General features: G+C 53.6%; 1 long non-coding RNA gene and 1 gene segment (V, D, J or C); one reads left to right on the top strand and one right to left on the bottom strand.

Moving 5' to 3' along the window:
• Nucleotides 1-3841: 3841 nt before the first annotated feature.
• On the bottom strand, nucleotides 3842-4327 carry LOC132251339 (immunoglobulin heavy variable 4-59-like; the record flags this gene model as incomplete). The annotated part of the segment is given in 2 exon segments: nucleotides 3842-4140; nucleotides 4228-4327. Coding segments are annotated over 2 exon segments (345 nt in total), but the record flags the coding sequence as incomplete, so codon positions are not given.
• A 4345-nt stretch (nucleotides 4328-8672) lies between these two features.
• Nucleotides 8673-11420, top strand: LOC132251638 (uncharacterized). The gene is made up of 3 exons (XR_009463630.1): nucleotides 8673-10159; nucleotides 10309-10352; nucleotides 11172-11420. It is a non-coding gene; the product is annotated as an uncharacterized LOC132251638 (long non-coding RNA).
• Nucleotides 11421-24117: the final 12697 nt, after the last annotated feature.

Below are 24117 nucleotides of genomic sequence, written 5' to 3'. Positions count from 1 at the left end.
CACTGAGCTCTAGGCAGGTGTGACAGTGCAGTGCCTGGAAACAGTCCAGACCCCAGGTGGTGGTAGCGATTACCCCAGGCTTGCAGGTGTGCTTTAGGAAGTGGGTTGACCAGACATTGGTGCCCCAGGAAGGCATCCAAAGCCTGGTTTTGGCTGGTGTGTGGTGAGGGGGTGTCTTTGTGGAGAAACATCCCTACTGGACTGCCACAGGGACAGTCTGGTCAGACTGGGCTCTCTTGTCACTTAGGTCCTTGTTGGAATGCAGGCCTGCCAAGGGGCCAAGAGCCATTGTGGGGCCTCTGAAGATCTAGGCCTCATACTTTTATTTAACTTTTCACATAAGGAGCTAAAAACATCCCTACTTGAGCTGCAGGATACCAAGGAAGATGCTCAGGGAATTGGTCGTCTGATGCCCCTATTGATGCAGCAGCATATAATGACCTGGAAGGTTGGCACGGGAGAGGGCAGGATTTGGGGGTCATTTCCTCAGTGATGAGGTTTTTCTTCCAGGCTGGATGATCTTGTACGGTGAGCTTTCAAGTTGGTTTGCTGGGGGATGGAGACACAGAGGAACATGAGGACACTTTGCCGTCAAGCCAGGTAACACGCAGATGCCCTCCACCCAAGGGTGTTGAGGGAGCTGGCAAGGGTCATCGTGGAGCTCTTTGCCCGGCTGTATGAGCATCCGTGGTCATCTGGCCAGGTGCTGGGGGATTGGACACTAGGTAAAGTGGTCCCAATTTTCAAGAAAGGGCGGAGGGAGGACCCAGGTAACTTTAGGCCTGTAAGCCTCACCTCGGTCCTGGAGAAGATCTTGGAGAGAATCATCCAGGAGCACATCTGTGGGGGGCTGCAGGGGAGATCATGCTCGGGGGCAATCAGCATGGTTTCATCAAAGGCAGGTCCTGCCTGATGAACCAGGTTGCTTTTTATGACCAAGTAAGTAAATCCTTGGATGATGGTGTCGCTGTGGACGTAGTCTTTCTACACTTCTAGAAGGCCTTTCACACTGTCTCTCACCCCATCCTCGTCAATAAATTAAGTGACTCTGGCACTGATGCCTACACAGTTGGATAGGTCAAAAATTGGCTGATGGGGCACACCCAGAGAGTAGTGGTGGATGGGTTGTACTCAACCTGGCGAGATGTGAGCAGTGAGGTACCCCAGGGTTTGGTCCTCAGGCCTGCACTAGTTAACATCTTCATCAGCACCTTGGATGAGGGGGTGGAAAGCACGCTGTCCAAGTTTGCCTATGATACTAAAATGGGCCAGCTGCCTGCTGAGGGGAGAGGCTGAGAGTCCCCAGGCTTCTCCCTAGAGAGAGCTGGGAGAGCAGCCCCTGCCCTTGCCCTCCCATCAGGACTGGCTCCAGTGCTGAGTGTGGTGACCAGTGCACCCAGTAACCCCATGCAGAGGAATGTGTGACTGGTGCAGTCAAAGTGTTAACTCTTGACACCACCAGGTGGGCTCCCTCCAGCACTGGGCCTGGCCTTGTGCTGCTCTGGTCCCTGCAGCCTCCTGTGGCACAGGGCACAAGTGGAGTTTGTGCTCAGGGTTTTTTGCATTAGCTCTAATAGGATTTGCTTCACTGTGTGTCTCGCACAGTAATACCGGGTGGTGCAGACTGTCTTGGACTGACGGGACCTGACCCGATCACCACATGTGCTGAGCCCCTGCTGGGAGGTTTCTGGGCATCCAGCAACTGCGAAGGTCTAGTGCTGAGCTCTCCTGGGTGGGTTTCCTCAAGCTCTGAGGTGAGATCAGCTCAGTTCTCATGAGTCAATGAAATTAGCAGTCCCAGCTCCTTGGAGGGCAGATGAATGAGATCTGTGGGCATGGGAGGGTGTAGATACCTGAGAACTGATGTAGAAGTGCCGATTCCTCTGGGTGCCCTTGGCCCTCACAGAGCTCCACTTCTGGGGGGCAATCTGACTGCCTGCAATCACGTCTTAGTGTCCTTGCTTATTCATTGCTTCTTCCATCGTTCAAAGTCCTTCCCTTCTTTGGTGTTGCAGTCAGGGACAGGGACATTTGACTCTTCACTTGTATCATTATCATTATACCAGGTTGTACCGGTAATTCCTCTCTTCAAATGTCCTGTTATGACTTGACGTAGGTTATGTCACCCAGGAAAAAGAGCTCAGATTGGACTCTCAAACTATCTGATGTGGTGGACCGGCAATTTTTTTTCCAGTGGGGCAGGGACCGGTGCCCGGGTCAGCCGGTGGCAGCAATGCGTGTAACAGCGCTACACAAATGCAGGACCACCTGTTTCTTTCTCTTTCCTCACCTCGCACGACGTGACGTCACCTGGAGTGTGGGAACGTACGCACTGTGGCGCTAGGACATACCAATGTTATGCTTCTGAAAATATATTTCTTTCTTTCCTGGCAAATTGCTGTGGACCAGCGACTGGAGGTTAAGGCTGCCTTTATCCCTTACAATAAAGTAAATGAAAGTAAATGAATTTCACTTGTGCTTCAATGAGTAATTGAAGTTTGCCCCCAGCCATTGCTGCTAAAAGTCTGCGGGCTCCCACCTGATGCTGCAGCTCCCAGCTTGAGAGCACACAGCCCCCGTGTCCCAGTGTCGAGTGCCCTGAGCTCTCTGCCCTCCAGCCCCAGGGACGATGGGCCCATGGCTCAGCTTTGATCTCATGGCAGCAGCTGTACAAGGTATTTTCTACCTGTAACTCCAAGAGGTGGCCTTAAATCCTTCATTTTGGAAATCGGTTCAGGCTGACACATGGTTGTAAAGGAGAAACCTAAAATAAAATACAGCAAAACCAACAGTGTTTAAAGCACTTAAAGGGGAAGTCACTTAGTTTTGGGACACTTCTATTTTAGAACAAAAGTAGAATCTCATTTGGGTTTACACTGCTTGAGTTTGTTTGGAAGGTTAAAGATTATAAGGGACATAACACTTACCTCTACTGGAGAAGGCATTAATCAGTAGGTTGGGAAACAGGCTTCTGTCAGTTCAGCCAAATCAGGCAATGCTGAGACCTAAGAATCAATGTATAAAAAATACATTGACACCTAATAAATGAACTGTAGCACAAAGAACACCCGGTGAGTTCTCATTTCTGGTTTAATACAAAGTAACCCCCCCCCCCCTTTTTTTTTTCTTTTTTTGAGAAAGGTCAAAAACTCAATAGGAAAGACCAGTACTCCATCGCTTAATGGTTACATCCACCCAGATGAACTCTTTTACAACAAGACGTGAGAGGCAAGACTCAGGGTCACCAGTGAAAGAAAGAAATGAGGAATGATCTGGTAATTTGAGACATAATATACTCAACTGTGATTTATATACGCCAAGAGATTAGAGTGAATACTCCACAAAACCACAAACTGTGCGGGAAAAAAGAAGTTGTAGAGGAGAACCTGGGGACCTCCTCTCCAGCATTTTGGAAATGCTTTGGTGAATGCAATTGCAGAAAAGACGTGTGTTTTGAATTCAGGAGTATTGTGCTGGTGGCGCTTTGGGCAGGCAGGGCCAGGCAGTGAGGAGGAGCCCCACTGCCATACCCATCCATGCTGACAAGGCCCCAGATGCTCTGTGATGAAGCCTTCTTGAGACTTGTACTGCTGGATAACCTCTGTCTTGTCAAATGCCCAGCAAAGCTCTCAGGCCTTTGCTGTCTGGAATGATATAAGTCCAAATATAACAACCCTCAGATGGCCAAGGATCATCCTATTAGAGTTTCCCTGCATGTGTGTGAGGTTTTCAGGTGGAAACTTCCTTGTCTGGGCTGTTGTAATTTTGCCACATTAAGAAGAACAGGCTTCCCCTTTTTGTGCAGCCCCTGCTCTGCTCTGTGTCACTGTGTCACTGCACAGTAATACGTGGCGGTGTCTGCGGCTGTCAGAGCGCGCAGCTGCAGGGAGAACTGGCTCTTGGAGCTGTCCTTGGAAATGGTGATGCGGCTCTTGAGGGATGGATTGTAGCTTGTGCTACCACTGCTTCCACCTATGTTCCCCATCCACACCAGCCCTTTCCCAGGAGGCTGCCGGATCCAGCTCCAATAGTTATAACTGCTGATGGAGGAACCTGTGACAGTGCAGGTCAGGGTGAGGGTCTCTGCAGGCTTCACCACCCCTGGGCCAGACTCAACCAGCTGCACAGCAGAGAGCACACCTAAAGGAAAAAGAAAGTAGGTAAAAAATAAGGTCCATGGAGAAAACCCAGAGCCCTGGATTCCCCTGAGCCTTCCTCATAACCTACATGGGGGAGTAGAGAGAAGCAACAGGAATAGGAATAAGGAGTTCATTGCTGCTGCCCTATAACAAGGGAGACTCAGCAGGCAGCAAAGGGCTGGGTACAGACTGAGGCTCCTGGATACAGTAACTCTATTTAACCAGTCGCCCTGGCCAGGGATTTGCATGCTGCTCCCAGGAGGGTATAAGCAGCCCCAGGCTGGGAGCGCTCAGCACAGGGCCCTGCTCTCTCTGCATGGGGCTCAGTCTCTGGCACAGGGGAGACACTAGGGTCAGCAACAGCAGAGGGAAAGTACTAATAGACACTTGGCATTAAACTGAGCAAATGATGGAAATGGGGGAAAATGCAGCATACAAATTGTTCCTGTCCTCACATTCACAACTGGTCCTTTATGTTTTATCCTTTATGGCCATCTGTGCCAGTGGTGCCCAGCATTTTTAGCGTCTAGGCTGGATGTCCAGTGCAGTGGACCTGATTCTGTGCCCAGGGCAGGGGAAGTGGGCCCCATCCAGCTGCGTAGCACAGGGCAGTGGCTAACCTGGCTCCAATCCTGCCACGTAAGGGCAGGGGTCTTGGCCGAGCCCCAGCCCATACCTGCAAGGGGTGGATGGGGAGCATGGCTGACCCAGCTACTTATTTTTTTCTTTCAAAAATATTTATTTCTATATATATAGAAATATATATCCAGTGGAGAGGGGTACGGCATAGACGTTTTTAGGATTAGCCCCTCTGAGGAGGGCAGTGAGTGGCGGTACGGGTATTGGGATAGGTGTGCGGTTGCATGATGCAAACTGTGTAATGGGTTTCTAGTCTGCCTGTGCGAGTCGGCAGAGATCTGATCCGGCTTTGAATCCGCCCACTTTGGATGGCCACGATCCGGTCCAAACCAGAGTTCCCCCCAAACCTCTGCAGTGATCTTATTGAAACTTGGCAGGCTTTGTGGCCTCAGTAAGAGTTACCAGCCCTGCAGTTTTCACCCTGCTGTGTTATAACACATAGACCTGACAGAAGTTTTGCTTCCAAGAACTTGGGGTGATGTTACCCCCAAACCGCTGGACTGATCTTCTTGAAACTTGGGAGGCTTCATCCATTCTGCAGAGTCTACCATCCCTCATTGCTTCCCCATTATACCCTATGGCCGGGTCTCCAAGGGAACTCCGAAGCTCTTCGGGAAGCCAAACGAGGCAGCGCTTCGACCCGGATGTGCTGTTTCAGAACCTAAAGTGTGGGAAGCTTCTCCAGATCCAAATCTCTGTCCGAAGTCTCGCACAGCCCCAGTTTTTAGTGTGCTTTCAGTTGCCGAGTAAACTACAAGGGCCACTTGGCAGAGTGCTGGAGGTGGAGATTATATATCTATATCGATATATACAGTACAGTCGTGTCATACATACATTTAACTTGCGCAAATTCAACTGTATGCGGGGGGTGGGGGGAGCAGGGGCTTGAGTTTGCGGCGGCCGCGGGAGGTTTTGGCAGCTCCCCCCCCACCCCACGCTGCACTGCTGCTGCCGGCCGTACATCTCCAAGCACGGCTCTGCAGCGGCGGCGGGAGGTTTTGGAGGCAGAGGCAGTTGTCTACGCGATTTTCACCTTACGCGGTGACCTCAGAACCTCACCCCTGCTTAAGATGCGGCATGCCTGTAGATATCAATTTAACTATATATCTATATCTGTATATCTGAGCAGACATAGGAGGTGCCAGGGTCTGAGCACTCAGTACATGGTGATGTCCCTTTGGGGTAGCCGAGCACTTTGCTGTATCAACTCCAGATGCAGAGGAAACAGTCTCTGATGGGAGTGGGGGCAGCTGTGATGTAGGAGCAGGGAGAAGGGATCAAAAGTAGCTACAGAGCTGGAGCAGTTTGGTTGAAGAGAGGACCTGAGTGTGTCCCAGAACAGCCCCATGCAAGGGCGATCAGGGCCCTTGTTCCCTGTGCAGCTGAGGGAATGGGGAAGAGAGCCCAGGGAGGTCAGGCTGAGCCTGGCTCTCTGCTGTGCATTATTTCCATGGGATTTGGGGTTGAGCACAGCAATGGGGGTGTTTTCCCCATACCCGTGTGGTGCGGGGTTTGTCTCCTCGGAGTGCAGAGCCGGGAGCTCAGCAGTGCAGCGCTGCAGTGACTAGCGCTCTGCTCTGGGTGCTCAGGGGTCTCTGCCCCTCATCCCTGCCTCGGGGAGTTCATGCTAGAGTGACTGTCCAGGCCTGGCTCTGTGCTGTGGCTGGGTCAGCCAACGTCTGGGAAATGGCCCTTGTGGGGAAAAGGGCAGGTGGGGTGTTTAGGAGCCTGGCAATCAAACTAAGGCTGTATGGTGAGACAGGGCCTATGCCTGCTGGTGCACTGGCCTCTCTCTGTGGGGTGGCCCATGCGTGGGGTGGTTGCTGCCCGCGGTGGCTGAATCTCTCCATCTTAGGCTGAGTCTCTCCAGAGCTGGCCTGAGGGGCAACAGCATCCATGGTACTGTCTGTCCCTGCCCCAGGGAGCCCTTGCCCCAGGTGGAGCAGGAAGCAGGCAGGTTGCAGGATACTGAGGGTCTTTGAACATCCCTGCACAGGCCCTGCTGAGCTGGGGGAAGCTCTCTTCCTTGTGGGATGGGGGTCTCCAGCTGTGGGGAGCTCAGCTGCAGGGGCTTGGCTGCTGTGAGTGTCTCCAGAGGAGGGGCATGGCCCTGGAGGGACCAAGGGGACAACTTCCACCATCGTATGTGTCAACCTGACTCACCCTCCTGTGCTCTGATGGGGACTAGACAGCTCAGAGCACAACAGGCTGTAAGGGTTAATAAGGGGCCTAACTGCAGTCAGCAGTCCAGCAGTCCCAGGTGCTCAAGCAGGCCGGTCCTGGGGAGGCGGTGTGGAAGGTGTTGGCTGCTCTGGGCAGCGTCTGGCCCTGTAGCTGAAAACAGCTGTGGAAGGAGCAATCTGGAGAGGAAGGTGTCCCGCTGGGAGGGAAGATGCATCTTACTCCATTCCCTGGGCTCTAGGCTGGGCCTCAGAGGTCAAATCCTGGAGTGATATTTCACTGGAGATCCAGACAGCCCCAGGCCTGAGGCTTGGAGATCGCTCTGCATGTCCCTCTGGCCCCTGTTCTCCTGGCTGGAGCTGGCAGCTGCCTTGGTGCATGTGCGTGGGCTGGTGTCAGGGGCTGGGGCTGGCAGTGCAGTGCCCATGGAGTCTGTGTGCAGGGCTGGGGCCTGCACGTAATATTTTTGGGGGAAAAAATAAATAAATCAGAAGGCCTACGAAAGATTTGGAAACATGTGAAGCCCAGGTGGGGTGGCGGATGTTTGCTGGCAGTAGGGCCACTTATGATTCTTGACTGAGTCACAGATTTGGAATTAATTTGGCTTGGACCAGAAAAAAGTAATTCTTTACAAAAAAAAAAGGTGGGTGGGGGCAGCTGTCCCAGGTGTGGTTTCTAACATCAAGAAAGTTGGTGTGACTATAGGAGTGTTGTAGCGAGACTGTCCTAGCAGGCAGTGACTGTTGAGCCTGTGCTGGAAGTCAGCAGGTGAGTGCAGGGCTTCAGTCCAGATGGGGTCAATGCACTTTCCATAATGCAGGGTCGGGCATGCGGAGAGTCCCTCTCCCAGGTGGCTCATCCAGGAGTCAGCACACTGCGGGCATCTTAGTGCCCAGAGCTGTTGTGCCCCTGGTTTGGAGGTGGTCATGGTTGTGAAAAGCAAAGGGCAATGTGCTGTGCCCCTGGTGCCCAGGGGATTCTTTGAGTAGTCCTAAGAAAACCCCAGTGTGTGACCATGTCTGACTGTCAGTCAATTGGTTGCACCCTTGGCAGTTATCCTGCTCCTTCTCTCTATGCTGCTGTACCTTTAGTGAGGAAGGAGGTCCCAAGCAGCATCCCCAAAGCTGTCAGGCAATCCAGAAGTTTCCCGATCACAGGCGCTTGTTCTCATGGGGGACTTCAATCACCCTGGCATCTGCTAGAAGTGCAATACAGCAGTATGCAAGCACTCCAGGAAGGTTTTGGAGAGTACTGGGGGTGACTTCCTTGTGCAAGTGCTGGAGTGGCCAAATACAAGCCATGCTCTTCTTGACCTGCAGCTCACGAACACAGCAGAATTGGTGGGGAATGTAATAGCGGGTGGCAATGTGGGCAGCGTTGACCACGAGGTGATTTGAGTTGATGATCTTGAGGATCCCAACACACAAGCACAGATGTTCCCACAGGCATGTGCCCCTGCCTGTGATCTTGGGACTCGTGTCCAATGTGTTGGAGAAGCTTTGACAATCCCAGCTGTGGTGAAGAGGTAGGCAAGGCACTTAGCAGGCATTGGGCACAAAGGTATGTTCCCAGTTATTAAGCAGGGACAGTCTGTTTTCACATGCACATTTTCCCCGGGGGCATTTGGTGCCTGGGCTCAGCTGCCCCACGCGCTGGCACACACGTGCAGGATCTGTGGATTGTGATGGTTTTTCCCGGGACTGTTATAAACCGTGCAGAGGGGTGAGAAATAACTCTGTGCTGTCAGGTGGCCTCTGCCCAGCCCCACAGGCAGTGAATTGTCTCTGCAGGTGCCCCTGGGCAGGGGGAGACAGAGGATTTCTTATCAGGATGCTTGGCTTGAGACCAGCTCTTTCCTCTGAAGAAAGAGACTCTCTTTGCTCTGATGCTCTGTGCGTTCAGCCCCACAGGCAGTGCTGGCCCTCCTTGACCTGCCTGGGTCTGGGCAGGCAGCACCAGGGCCCTCATCCTGCCCTGGATTGGACTTCCTCCAGCTTCCACCTGTCTGTGATCATCTCAGCTGCTCTGGGAAATACGGGCCGTGTCCCAGCTCTCCCTGAACAGCCTCTCTGTTCTGCTTGGTGCGTGGGAAGGACCCTTATGGGGATGGGCTATGGGGGTTGCACCAGGGTCTCTGTGGTAAGGCAGTGGCTTCCCTGGGGCAAGGAAGAGGTCAAGGAGGAGCTGTGGAGCAGGGGGCTCTGCCCATTGCATCTGTGAGCAGCCGCAGGTGTGGAAGGAGGACTAAGGGAGGGCAGCAGCTGGGAGGGGCCAGGCAAGGCTGGAGGAAGGTGTGGTTTTCCTGGAGCAAGGGGCTGCCCAGTGCGGGATGGGTGGGGGGAATTGCCCTGGAAAGAGGGTGAAGGTGGGTCAGTACTGGGGCTGTGTAGGAGCTGCTTGGGGGCTGTGCAGAAGGTGCCTGGTGCTGGTGACCTCCCTGAGTGCAGCCCTCCAGGTCTGGAGCTACTCGTGGTAAGCGCTGTGTGTGCCTGGACCTGGCCTCCTCTGCTCCTTCCAGTGCCTGTTCCCACCCATTGAAGAGGTGAACACAAACCATCCTTTTATCTGGCATTAAGCTCAGGCTTTGCCTGCTTCTCTTCTAGACCTGGCTAAGTGCATTGTGTGCCCAGAAGTTAATTTCACATCTCTCTAATTTGTGTAGTTTATTAATTTAAATGACAACTTCTATGCCACCTGGGAGCTGAGCCCTGCTTGGTCCTTGGCAGGAGTGGGGAGTGGGGCATGCATGTCTGCAGGCCAGAGTGTCTCCTGCTGTGGAGACGCTCAGCTGCAGGGTCCTGGCCCCTGGGAGCGTCTGCAGAGGGAGAACTGTCTGACCCTGGAGAGAACGAGGGGACGACGTCCATCCCACTATGCATAAATCTGATGGACCCTTTCCAGGCTGTAATGGAGGCTAGACAGGTTAGAGAGCAGGCTGGAAAGGGTTAATGAGGGAGCTAAATACCTCCCAGCCCTGCAATCCTTTGCCCATCAGCTCCAGCTGCTCCAACAGGCTCAGCCCAGCTGCCCTGGGTTGCAGCAGGGAGGCTGTTTGCTGCCGTGGGTGTGCTCCTGCCTTGCTCCTGGGAGAAGCTGTGGGAGGAGCAGCCTGGAGCGGAAGTTGAGGGGAGAGGTGTCTGTCCTCCTGCCCTGGGCTCCAGGTTGGGGTGTCAGAGCTGGAGTCCTGCAGAGAGGCTGGGGTTTGTCTTCATGCATCCTTCTTTGATCCTGGGGATTTTGTTCTCCTGGATGGAGCTGGCAGCTCCCTTGGGTGCTCTGCTCAGTGTGTTGCCCTTGCTGCACTCATTTTAATCCTCTGACCAGCTTCTTATTCCTGTTGTACTTTCAGTTGTGCCCCGAAATCAGGTGATGTCGACCCAGTGGCCTGCCTTGGTAAGGAGAGCTTATAGTGTGTTGCAGTGGGCCGTGGCCCATGTTCCTTAGGTAACAACTAGGCCTTGCTGTGTCTGGGCTGGTGGCTGCTGCTTGGGCCATTGCTGTGGTGCTCATGGGATTTGCATGTAGGAATAATCCTATGTCCTGGTGTGAATAGGTGCTAGTGTGAGAGGGCTATATGTGGGCAGTCACCTACATGCCCAGAGGCTGTGACAGGCCCCGAGCTGTCCCTGGTGCAATGGGTAACCCCAGCTTTCCCTTCAGATCCCAGAGCTCTCAGCCAGAGCAGCTGTAGGGAAGCTCAGCCCCTGGGAGCAGTGGTCCTGAGTGTCCCGGGATGGCTACTTGAAGAGGAGTTCACAGGGGGGATTTGCATAAAAGGAAGAGCCAGGGGCCGGGCCTGGGGGAGATGGTTAAAAAGCATTTCTATGTGCATGCACGTGCACATGTGTGAGTGTGTTTCTGGCCTGTGATGTGTGTCTCCAATCTACACCACCTCTGGGCTGGACTCAGCTAGCAGAGAAGACCCTAAAGTGAGGAAAAAGTAGGTAAAGAATAATTATGGTCCAGGGAGGAAGGCCCAGAGCCCTGGATTCCTGTGAACCTTTCCCCAACCTACATGTGAAAGAAGTGAGAAGAGGCAGGAGCAGAAATAAGGAGCTTATTGCTATTCTTCTATCACAAAGGAGACTTTCAGCTGGCAGGAGGGGGCTGGGCACAGACTGAGTTTCTGGGACCCCAGGGCTAGACTTACTCGTGGCAGGCATCTGTTTTTTGCTGTGTAAAAATGCAGATTTTTTTTTTTCTCATTTAAAGGAGAAAAATGTGGACTTTCCACTTCAAAGGAGAAAACCGAAGGACACAGTGGTTTTCCCCTTGCAGGCTGACAGCCTTGCAGCCTGCAAGGAGCTGTTTGGGGCTAGGGGGGAACTTGTGAGAAGGTAATTGGAGACAGACAAGGGATGCCACATGAGACAACTAGTGTCCACACATGTGACCAGCAAAAAGCCAGGCATGGTGGTGGGAGCAGCCCAAGCAGCAAGTGGGTAAGTCTATGGCATGCAAGGTTTGGAGGGCCTGGGCTTGGAGATTGTCGGGGTTGTGGGGGGTGGTGGCAGGGATGTGTGGAGGGGATGTGGAGCATGTGTGCCAAAGCTGGGGGCATGTGTCCAGGCCTTGGAGCTGGTGGGGCAAAATGGAGGTGCCTACCCCTGCAGTGGGAGAAGGGGGCAGGGGAGTTGTGGCCAGGCTGCCTGGTGAGGTGCAAGACCCTAGGTGAGGTCAGGGGGTGTCACGAGCTTCACCTTCTCCTCCCTCCAGCCCACCCCAGGGCTAGACTCGCTCTGCTGCCACCCACGTGTCAGCTGCTGCAGGCACCATGGTCTGGCCTGGGTGTTACGGGGCGGTGGGCAGCCCCTTGTGCCAGGGCTGCAGGGAGAAGAGGACTACAGTTCAGGAGTGAGTGCATCTGCTTCTCTCTTTGTGCAACCCTTGTCCTGCTCTGTGTCATTGTGCTCCAGGCACAGTAACACACAACGGTATCTGCAGCTGTCAGGGAGCTGAGCCGCAGGTAGTACTTCTTGCTGGAGAAGTCCCCAGAGATGGTGATTCTGCTCTGGGAACCTGGATTGTAGTTTGTGCTGTCATCCCATCTTCCCACCCACTCCAGGCCCTTGCCAGGAGCGTGGCACTCCCAGTCCCATCAGTAGCTGCAGGTAAATGAATCACAAGTGACAGTGCAGGTCCGGCTGAGGGTCTCCCCAGGCTTCACCACCCTTGGGCCAGAGTGCTGGAGCTGGGACTGGACACCTAGAAAAAATCATGGATCAGTTGGAATTGACCCCAGCACCTACGCCTCAGCGCCACCTCCCACAGCCTCCCTAGGCACTCGCATGGGGCCAGGGCCAGAAGAATCAGGGGAAGAGCAGGGCAGTCATGTTGCCACAGAAAGGGAGTTGAGAGCCCAGGAGGGAATCTCGGCTCCTAGGAGCTGAGCACCCCAGGGTGACTACTTGAACCAGGATTCACCATGGGAATTGCATAAAGGGGTGAGCCCAGAGCCTGGCCTAGGGGAGGTGGTGAAATCTCTGCCCTGCAGGTGCCCAGGGCCTGCTGCGTGAGAAGGAGCTGAAGCCCGGGGAGGCACAGGGCTGGAAGAGAGCTACAGAGCCGTGTCTGTGCAGGGAGGTGTCCTTGTGCAGGCTTCCCTGTGAAAATGGTCCTGACAGAGTTTGTCACCTGAGAGAGTCTATGCAGCTCAGTAAAATATGAGCTTCCAAGATGCCAAAGGTATTTGGCCACCCCGGTTCCATAACAACCTTTGGGATCGCTGTGACAAGTATTCCTGAGTGGGGTTTGAATTATCTGATGAACTACAGAAGCAGAAGGAAGGTCCTGAGTGGCTGCTGAGGCAGTGATGGCCTAGGAGGATTCAAGGAGGTGAAGGAGGCTCTCTTTGTTTGGTGGCCGTGAAGATGAGTGCTATGGGAGCCAAAGGGAGTTAGGAACACTGTCATGAACATAGAGAAGTGGCAGCAGCATGACCCGAAAACCAGCAAGACCTGGGAAAAGAAAAGAGGAAACTGCATTTCTGGAGCAGCTGCTCGATGCACCTGGAGCATCACCAGACAGAGAGGAGGAGAGAGGCATGACGGAAAGAAAGAGGCAGTTGATTAGGAAGATGGGGCAGAGAAGAATCGACTGTCAGGTGTCTGGAAAAGACAGGAGACTGCGTCGAGTCGAGGGAAACGGAATAAATAATCACCGACAAGAATACTCTCCTGGAGTCAGCGTGACGTTGAGAAAGCGACAGTTAGTGGAGGAAGGACGGCGGAGTCGCACAGTGACAAGTAAAAATTTTCTTAAATCCTTCATTTGGGAAATTGGGTCAGGCTGAAGTATCGTTGTAAAGGAGAAACCTAAGGTAAAAGATTATATGGGACACAACACTTACCTCCCCCGGAGAAGGCCTTAATCAGTAGCTTGGGAAACAGACTTCTGTCAGTTCAGCCAAATCAGGCGATGCTGAGACCTAAGAATCAATGTAGAAAAATTAGATAGACACCTAATAAAAAAAACTGGACCACGAACAACAGCCGGTGAGTTTTGATTTCTGGTTTACTACAAAATAAAACACCTATTTTTCTTCTTCTTTTTTTGTTGAGAAAGGTCAAACACTCAATAAGATAGACCAGTACTCCATCGCTTAATGATTACATCCACCCAGACTAACTCTTTTCGACAACAAGACATTGGAGGCAAGACTCAGAGTCACCAGTGAAAGAAAAAAATGAGGAATGATCTGGTATTTTGAGACTTAATATACTCCACTGTGATTTATATACGCCAAGAGATTAGAGTGAATACTCCAGAAACCCTCACACTGGTTAGGAAAAACTGGAGTGGGAGAGGAGACCCTGGGTACTTCCTTTCAAGCATTTTGGAAATGTCTGGTGAATGCTATTGCAGGAAAGACATGTTTGTTTTTTTTTAATTCAGGACTATTGTGCTGGCGGCCCTTTGGGCAGGCAGGGCCAGGCAGTGAGGAGAAGCCCCACTGCCATACCCATCCATGCTGACAAGCCGCAAATTCTCTGTGATGAAGCCTTCTTGAGACTTGTACTGCTTGATAACCTCTGTCTTGTCAAATGCCCAGCGAAGATCTCAGGCCTTTGCTATCTGGACTGTTATATGTCCAAATATAACAACCCTCAGCTGGCCAAGGATGATCCTGTTAGAGTTTCCCTCCATGTGTGTGAGGTTTTCAGGTGGCAACTTCCTTGTCTGGGCTGTTGTAATTTTGCTACATTAAGAAGATCAGGCTTCCCCTTTTTGTGCAGCCCCTGCTCTGCTCTGTGTCACTGTGTCTCTGGCACAATAATACGTGGCGGTCTCTGCGGCTGTCAGAGAGCGCAGCTGCAGGGAGAACTGGCTCTTGGAGCTGTCTTTGGAAATGGTGATGCGGCTCTTGAGGGATGGGTTGTAGTATGTGCTACCACTGTTTCCATCTATGTTTGCCATCCACTCCAGCCCTTTCCCAGGAGGCTGCCGGATCCAGCTCCAATAGTAACTGCTGATGGAGTAGCCTGTGACAGTGCAGGTCAGGGTGAGGGTCTCTGCAGGCTTCACCACCCCTGGGCCAGACTCAACCAGCTGCACAGCAGAGAGGACACCTAAAGAAAAGAGAAAGTAGGTGAAGAAGAAGGTCCAGGGAGGAAGCCCCAAAGCTCTGGCTTCCCACCCACCTTCCCCACAACCTACATGGGAGAGAAGAGAGAAGAAAGAACAAGAAAAATAAGAAGCTCATTTCTGTTGCCCTATAACAAGGGGGACTCCCAGAAGGCAAGAAGGGGCTGGGCATGGACTCAGGTTTTATGGCCCAGAAGCTGTATTTAAGCAGGAGCCCCTGGCCAGGGATTTGCATGCAGGTCCCAGGAGGGTGTGAGCAGCCCTGGGCTGGGAGTGCTCAGCACAGGGCCCTCCTCTCTCTGCACAGGGCTCTGAGTCTCTGCACAGAAGAAGGTGGTGGGATGAGCACAGACAGAGGGGAAGGGCCGGTGCTTGGATCCATGGCTGAAGCAGGCTGTGGGCAGGGACTCTGGCTTCAGTTCCCTGCTCTTCTCCACCCTCCTGATGACAGGGCACGAGTACCTCAGGGGCCCTTGATCGTCTGCCTTGGTCCATTTGGACCTTCTCTCCTTAGTTGGGATAAGACATCCCCATTTGCCCGGTGGACAGGAGACGATGGCACCTGGCAGGGATGAGGCCAGATCCCAGCAGGTCATGTTGTGTGCCCGGGTGTCAGTAACCTGAGTTAGGGTATGGGTCCTGGGTTTTGTAGGGATTTGGGCACTAGAGATGTTCCGTGAGGTGCCAGTGCTAGCTGGGGGAGCCTGAGGGGCTTGGGGCTGAGGCCCCCAGTCGTGAGGTTTTTCCCTGATAGTCAGCCCCCTCTGGGCTTCACCGGCCCCTGAGACCTGCTCAGAGCCCCACCTTGCCCCGCTCCTGGTCTGCCCTGGAGGCACCAGCTCCCCTCACTCCTGCCCCCCTGCAGCTACCTGCTTGTTGCCAGCTCCGGTCTTCAGAGGGCTGGGCTGGGAGTGGAAGAGAGGTCCCCCACCCTGGTCCTGCTTCATGTCATGGTGCCCCAGGCTCCTGCTTGCTCAGGGTTATGCTGGCAGCTCAAGGCCTGAACCCCAATGTGACACCCCCTCTTGGGTCTGGAGGTGGGGGATGGATCAGGGAAAACTGCAAATCAGTCAGTGTGCATGCACATGCATGTGTGCCTGTTTCTGTGTGTTTTGTTCCCTGGGTGCAGTGCAGTGGCTGCTGCTGATCCCTGCTCTCAGGGAAGTCTGTAGTTTTCCCCTTGCTCATGCCAGGTCCTCCCTTGTCCTTATAGCTCTGACTGTCTACAGCTCTGGTCCAGCCTTTGTTGTGCTCATGCTGCACCAGCCCAATAAAGTAAATGAAAGTAAATTAATTTCACTTGTTCTTAAATAAGTAATACAAGTTTGCCTCAAGCCATTGCTGATATAAGTCTGAGGGCTCCCACCTGATGCTGCAGCTCCCAGCTTGAGAGCACAGCCGCTGTGTCCCAGTGTTTGTTCTCATGGCAGCAGCTGTACAAGGTATTTTCTACCTGTTACTCCAAGAGGTGACCTGAGTCTGGCAGCCTCTCCAGGTTAGATTCACATCAGCATGGACATGTTTTTTCCCAGGTGTCTGGTCCCAGGTGCAGCTGGTGGAGTGTGGAGGGGCCAGGAAGAAGCCTGCAGACTCTTTCCACCTTTCTTGCAAAGCCTCCAGGTTCAACTCTGGCAGCTTTGCCATGCACCAGCTCACAGCATTCCCATATTCAGTGAGGGAGAGCCCAGAGCCAGTGCAGGTGATCTCAGGGGCCCTGAGGGCTTCCCCTGGGCTCCCCCAGCTTGGGTCAGCTGCACCAGGGAACAGACACCCGAGGAAAGCACAGAGATGTCCCATCAGGGAGATGGCAGCAGGACCGTGGCAGGCTGGGAGAGACGCTGAAGGCAATGGTCAGGAGGAAGGGGCACAGGAGCAAAGGCCCATGTTCCCTGGGGGCTGGGAGGTGGGTGAAGGCCCAAAAGCAGTGTCACAAGGGGCTAGAGCTGGCCAAAGCTGCCTGAGGGAGAGAATGGCCCTTCCTTTAAGGGAAGGTGGTGGGGGTTCACTTGCATATATAATCCTGAGGTCTTATCTGCTATGCAACCCCTTGCAAATGAGATCTCTCTCCTGACCTGCTACAGGTGCTGGCACAGGACAGTGCTGGTTGTAGAGGCAGGTGGGTGCTCATTGCTACACAAGGCACTTTTGTGCAGAGATGTGGGTGCCTAACTCCCCTAGGTCATTTGGAAGGTCCCTTCCAACTACAGCCACAACAGAGTCCTTTATTTACAAGACAGGGCGAGTGGGAGTGTCAGAGGTGCACAGCGTGGGTGACCACGTGTGACATTGTGAAGGCAGCCCAGCAGCTTTGGATGCTCCCTGAACCTGAAGGGGGATATTTATGTGACTTTTCAAGCCCTTGGCCTGACTTCCCTCATGAGGTCTTGGGAGGAAGAGGAGATCTCTGCGTACAGAACAGGGCTGCTGCTGGCCATGGGCTCTTCCCCCATCAGTGCCTGTGTGTGAGGGTGGGGCTGTGTGGGCATGGAGTGATGTGTCCCAGGGTGTGGGCATGGAGTGATCTCGGCATTGCAGATGCCCATAGTTTAGTGCAGCCGGAAGGGTTGGTGCAAAGGGACACCCCCGGGGGTCAGAGCTTTGCACAGCTGTGTCTGTTCAGGTGGCCATCCCAGTGCTGGGCTCAGGATTGCTGGTGTGCGCAACTTCTGGCCCCCTGCAGTACAGAGTTGAGGCTGCTGGTGCAGCTCTGGTTCCCATGAGCACCGTCAGGTTCTGGTCTCTGTGTCTCCTATGGTGACACCGAGCATGTTCTGTGTCTGCCTGCTCTTGGCTGCAAATGCAGCAGGTGCTTGGAGCAGCCCTGGAGAGTCTGAGTCTCCACTGATCTGCAAGACAGGGGAAGAGTGTGAGTGTGTGTGCATGCATGCATGCTTGTGTATGCAACACTTGTTTTTTCACTGCATTAGCAGACCCTGGGGTGTGTCCAGCACCAAGCAAGGACAGTGGCAGGTGCCCTTGGCTGGGGCCAGGCTTGAAGAAGGCAGGACAGAGTTGAACCGTATGGACTGAATGAATGGGAGGTTCCAAGGGTTCTGTAACCAAAAATGGACTTTTTTGGACACTGTGTAGGGACTGCAGGCAGAGGGAATGTGAGCTGCAGATCCCTGAAGCAGGGAACAAAAGGCCCCACTGGAGACTTCCCTGTCCCAGGAAGGGCTTATGAGTGATATAATGATCTCCCCACACTGAGATCAGCTTCCCCTGGACCAGCTGTCAGAAGAGGCCGGAGGGCTCCAGTAGGAAGCTGTTTGCTGCTCTGGGCAGGCTCCTGCCCTGCAGGCTGGAGAGGCAGGTGCCCAGCAGGGAGGGGAGAAGCAGCAGATCAGAGGTGCTCTCGGTTGCAGACCTTTGCAGAACCTGGGCTTGTGCTTGATTGGGGAAGAAGGAAATCTTGGTTCTGGGGCCTGAGGGCACAGTGTGGCAGGGAGAGGCCCAGGTCTGGCACATGGTTCCCAAGGCTTTGGGGAGTGACTCTGCCTGTTAATCTGGGAATGAGTCCTTCGGTAACCCAGAAAAGATGGGCGGTGGTGCCAGGCTGAGGGCCAATGCTGGCTGCATGGGGGCTACAGCCTGGAGCCCCTGGCACAGCCTGGTCCTGGGAGGCTGCTGCCCCTGTGCCCAGGGCAGCCACTGTCCTTGAAAGGTCCGGCAGGAAGGGGCCAGGACAGTGAGAGGATTTAGGATATTCTGTCTTACCCAAAGTCCCAGCTGCTCTCTCCTCCCAGACAGTGCCTTGGCTTGGTCCTGGGACATGTACAGAGCACCTCTTTTCCCTGCCTCAAGCTCTGGCTCCTGAATCCTTTTCTTTGTCCCTGTCCTAGAGAAAGCCAGTGACTATAGAAAATCCCCTTCCCCTCATGGCCCCTGTGCCCACCAGCTTACCTTTAGCTCCCAGGGCTGTCCAAGGGGAGCAAGCAGGAAAGGAGGACCCACCTGCCAGCCACCCACCATGGCTCTTACTGCCCTGCTGCTGCTGTCCTGCCTGAGCCCAGCCAGGAGGGGTGGTGGCAGCAGCTCTGTGTCGTTTCCCTTCCCGGCTGGGTGGGAGAAGGTGCAGAACCAGGGATTCGGGGGGGCCAGGGCAGGGCAGACCTGATCCAGGGTGCAGGGAGGTGGTGGCATTCATGTAACCAAAGATTTCTGCTGGCATTTTTAAATGTCCCTTGAAATACAGAAGCAGGAAAGAAGGTCCTGAACGATTGGTGAGGCTGTGAGGGCCTAGCAGGACCTGAGGTGGTAGAGGAGAGATTCCCTCCTCTCTGGTGCCCACAAGCAGGGTTTCTTTGGAAGCCAAAGGAGCTGAGAGAAATGGGAATTGGGGAGGAGAGCTGTGTGCTTCCCCTCAAGCCATTTGCAAATGTCCTTGCAGCAGCGCATGTTTCAGAGCTTGGGTTCAGGTCCAGGCTTGAGATTCTGGTGTTTTGATTGGTGGAGTGCATCCACCAATCAGGAAGCAGCAAGAGCGATGAAGCCATGCCCCTGTCCTGAATGGAGGGTAGAAGAGGTGAAGCGGACCTGATTGGAGACTGCAGCACTGTCCGGTCGGGGAGACTTCAGGGTGGGTGCCCTGGAGAATATGAAAGGAGCTGCGCGCCCGGCAGAGGGAGATGGCGGAGAAGGGAGAAGAGCCGGGCGTAGAGCGGAGGAGAGCGGCTCGGCAGGTGAAGCCGGAGCCCAGGAGAGTCCCTGAGGATGTCCATCAGCAGGGAGCTGCAGACCGCCCCAGCAGTTAGGCTCTTGGTGTGCAGCACGGCACACGGTGTCTGGGCCCTGGGAGTTGCACGAGGTGGCTCGGGTCTGCACCTTTTGGTGTGTGGCCAGAGACGTGGTGTGCTGGCCGGTGCAAGGAGCAGGATCTTTGGAGGCACTTGGGAGGCTCCGGTCCTCAACCTCTGCATGAGGCTGGGAGCTTGGTGCTGGAGGATCTGCATGGAGGGTGAGAGATCCTGGGAGCTGCTTGAGATGGGTCAGGACTACAGCAGCTGGCACGGGGAAGCAGCTCAGTGCAGATAATGCTGCCCAGAGGGTCGAGGAGCAGACGGAGTACCGGTGCTGCACAAGGCTGCCCGGGCCTCCAACCCCTAGCACAAGGTGAAGCGCCCACTACACAGAGTGGTGTACGTGGCCCTAAGCCAGGCCGGTGGCAGCAGAGTCGGGCGCAGGAAAGCCTGGCAGGGAACAGAGCTGGACCTGCAGAATGGGAGGCAACCCTGCGGGCCTGTGGAGTGGTAAGTAACCCTGGAGAGAGGGTCCCCTCAGGAGAGGGACCCCCAGGGTTGTGAAGGGACACCACGTGGGCCACTCCTGGGTGGCAGAGGGGTCTTAGGAGTTTTGGGGTCTGCCTCTCCTTTTCTTTCCCCCCACCTCCTTTACTGTGGTGGTACCTTGGGAATGGGGCCCTGCCCTAGAGGGCACCTGGGTAGTCTAAGGATTGCTTCTGATATTTGTAGACTGTACCTTAAAGTTTATGTGAATAAGTTGAAGTAATAGTTAGTATATTAACAGAGTTATAAGGTTGCTCCATCCATAACCTTTGTTCTGGGTTGTTCTGTTATTCATTTGTATTTTTTAATAATAATTGGGCGTATATAAATGGTATAGGGTATATTGTTTTGTAAATTTGTACATATATAATTTATTTCCTTACCCTTTAATGATTTTATTGCAGTAATAAATTTGTATATAGTTCAGTAATTGATTGACTGGGACTGACACTATAGGGGACAACGGCAGCCACTGGGCTGCTGTGTCCCTCCACAGCACACTGCCCTGCAATAATTCCCTCAATTGGAGAGGGAAATACAACCCCGTGTAGACCTGGGCTACACTTAGCTGAATATAATGCCAGCAGAAATGTTTCTTGGAAATTCAGGACTTGGACTATTGTGCTGCTCCCCCTTTGGGCAGGCTGGGCTGGACATGCCACAAGGGCCCAAGGGAATGAGAAGCCCCACTGCCACGGCCGTTCACAGCGATGAGGATCCCAAACACCCTATGATGGGGCTTCTGTGAGGTATGTACTGTTTTATACCGAAGAAGTTCATTGCTGCTGCCCTATATCACGGGAGAGTCAGCAGGCAGCAAGGGGCTGGGTACAGACTGAGGCTCCTGGATACAGGATCTCTATTTAACCAGTAGCCCTGGCCAGGGATTTGCATGCTGCTCCCAGGAGGGTATAAGCAGCCCCAGGCTGGGAGCGCTCAGCACAGGGCCCTGCTCTCTGCATGGGGCTCAGTCTCTGGCACAGGGGAGACCCTGGGGTCAGCACACCAGACAGCAAGGGCTAGTAAACACTTGCCATTAAACTGGGCAAATGATGGAAATGGGGGAAAATGCAGCATACAAACTCTTCCTGTCCTCACATTCACAATTGGTCCTTTGTGGTTCATCCTTTATCGCCGTCTGTGGCAGTGGTGCTCAGCATTTTTGGCGTCTAGGCTGGATGGAGAGTTGCCCAGGGCAGGGGAGGTGGGCCCGATTCCTCTGCGTAGCACAGGGCAGTGGGCAAACTCACTCCAATCCTGCCACGTAAGGGTAGGGGTCTTGGCCCAGCCCCAAGCCACGCCTGCAAGGGGTGGAGAGGGAGCATGGCTGACCCAGCTACTTATTTTTTTTCTTTCAAAACTATATATCCGGTGGAGAGGGGTATGGCATGGACGTTTATAGGATTAACCCCTCTGAGGAGGGCAGTGGGTGGGGGTACGGGTATAGGGATATGTGTGTGTTCACATGATGGAAACTGTGTAATGGGTTTCTAATCGGCCTGTGTGAGTCAGCAGCGATCTACTCCTGCTTTGGATCTGGCTACTTCAAATGGCTGCGATCCGGTCTGATCCAGAGTTCCCCCCAAACCGCTGTGCAGATCTTCTTGAAACTTGCCAGGTTTTACGGCCTCAGTAAGATTTACCAGCCCTGCAGTTTTCACCCCACTGTGTTGTGACACGTAGACGTGCCAGGAGTTTTGCTTTCAAGAATTTGGGGTTATGTTACCCCCAAAACCCACCACTGATCTTCTTGAAGCCTGGCAGGCTTCATCCTTTCTGCAGAGTCTACCATTCCTGAAAGTTTCATCCAAATTGGACAAAAAACCCCCAAAGTTATGGGTATTTTATTGTTTCCCCATTATACCCTAAGGCCAGATCTCCAAGGCGGCTCCGAAGCTCTTCGGGAAGCCGAACGAGGCAGCGCTTCAACCCTGATGTGCTGCTTCAGACCCTAAAGCGTGGGAAGCTTCTCAAGATCCGAAGCTCTGTCTGAAGTCTCGCACAGCCCCAGTTTTTAGTGTGCTTTGAGCTTCTGAGTGAACCACAAGGGTCACATGGCATAGTGTTGGAGGTGAAGATTATATATTTATATCGATATATACAGTACAGTCGTGTCATATGCGCATTTAACTGCTGTGACTGTCTCCAGAGTTGAGACAGGGCTCTGGAGAGACCAAGAGGACAACTTCCACCATCCTATGGGTAAATCCGACTCATCCTTCCATGGTGTGGTGGGGACTAGCCAGGTCAGAGCACAGCATGCCGTAAGGGGTTAAAGAGGCCTAACTGCAGTCAGCAGTTTATCAGTCCCAGATGCTCATGCAGGCTGGACCTGGGGTTGTGGTGTGGAAGGAGTTGGCTGCTTTGTGCAGGGTCTGGCCCTGAAGCTGAAAGCAGCTGTGGGAGGAGCATTGGGAGTGCCATTTCCCTAGACACCCAGACAGCCCCAGGCCTGAGGCTTGGAGTTGCTCTGCATGTCCCTCTGCCCCTGGGCATTTGTTCTCCTGGCTGCAGCTGGCAGCTTCCTTGGCGTGTGTGTGTGTGTATGGGCTGGTGGAAGGGGCTGGGGCTGTCAGTGCCATGGCCATGGAGTTTGTGTGCGGGGCTTGGGCGTGCACAACATACTTTTGTCCCCGCCCGCCCCCGCCCCCCCCTTGCCCCCCCCCCCCCCCAAATATGTAGGATCCCTGCCAAAGACTTGGAAACATCCAAAGGCCCAGGTGGGGCTGGTAGTAGGGTCACTTACGGTTCTTGACTCACTCAGATTGGGACATGATTTGGCTTGGAACAAATAAATTGTGTTCCAAGGCAGCATTTATCCTCCAGGCCTTGGCTTCCCACTTGGAGAGCAGAGGCAGGGCCTCAGGTACCCTGGTGGGTTTTTGTATGAGTAAGGCCCTGGTTCTCATGAGGGACTTCAATCACCCTGACATCTGCTGGGAGGGTATTACAGCAGCATGAAGGCAATCCAGGAAGATTTTGGAGAGTATTGTGGACAACTTCCGGGTGCAAGTGCTGTAGCGGCCAACTCGGAGCCATGCTCTTCTTGACCTGCTGCTCACCATCAGGGAAGAATTGCTGGGGAATGTAATGAGGATGGCAACCTGGGCAGCAGTGACCACAAGGTGATTTGAGTTCAGGATCCTGAGAATCCCAACGCACAAGCGCAGATGTGCCCACAGGCATGTGCCCCTGCCCTTGGTCTTGGACTCATGTCCAATGTATTGGAGAAGCCTTGACAATCCTGGCTGTGGTGAAGCGGTAGGCGAGGCACTTAGCAGGCATTGGGCACATAGGTTCCCGGTTCTTGAGCTTGGAACCGGTCCCTGGCCGAGGTGTGTACGTATGGGCCGGGAGGTGTGTGTCTAAGAGTTATAAGGATCCAGTGTCATGCTGGGCCCCAGAGGTCTCTAACGAGTCCCTAGGAAGATAGGCGTGCAAGGGAAGAGGGGAAATTGTTGGCAAAGACCTGGCACAATCATCACAAGTGTGCATCAGAAAGAGGGCTAAGGAAGCAGGGGACAGTCCAGATGGCTTGGGCTGATGTGACCAAAGAAAGCAGGGAACGACATTTCCATTTCCAAGCAGAACCTGCAAGGGGGCGGAGAAGAGACAGAGTGAATGCATGAAAGGCATGAGGGGTGTGCGACATGTGAGGGACTGGAAAAAAACATGCTATGGTCAAGGCGCCCAAGGGGTGAAGGCGCTGCAGACTCACCCATACAAACCCAGGCAGAGATGAGGCCTGTGGGATCTCCTCGTTGATGCCTTAGAAGACCTGCAGGTCCCCAAAGAGGACTTTGTGAATCCCTGGCTGCAAGGGGACGCTCTGCCCCCAGGATTATGTAAGACCTGGGCAAGGCTTTCTGGTGTCCTTTCGGTTTACTATGTTACATTTTAAGTCAGGCTAATTGTGTGTGTTGTCACTGTGTCTTGCTGGGCTGTGTCTTAGTGTAGGCAAAACTTTTTTGTTGTGCTTGAAATTGCTAATGTCCGTGCTCAATAAATGCTGTCTTCAGAGAACGAGGTATTCTTGTTCAAGCATTTCTGAATTCAGTCCACTACCCAAAGTGTAACATTACATCTGGTAAGAGTGCAAGGTGCTCTTCTGTGGTTGTTTGGGCATCAATGGCCATAATTATTTTCTGTGACGTGCAATGGAAAACAGACTATTTTCTGTGGGGCATGCAGTGCCCTGGCTGAGGTGTCCCACACCCCGGGACAGCCGTGCAGTTTTTGTGGGGAACGTGGTAAGCAGTGCAGAGGGATGCGAATGTCCCGTGTGCTGT

This window comes from Alligator mississippiensis, chromosome 7, assembly GCF_030867095.1.
Source record: "Alligator mississippiensis isolate rAllMis1 chromosome 7, rAllMis1, whole genome shotgun sequence".
Classification (NCBI taxonomy): domain Eukaryota; kingdom Metazoa; phylum Chordata; order Crocodylia; family Alligatoridae; genus Alligator; species Alligator mississippiensis.
This window is presented reverse-complemented; position numbering and strand designations above follow the sequence as displayed.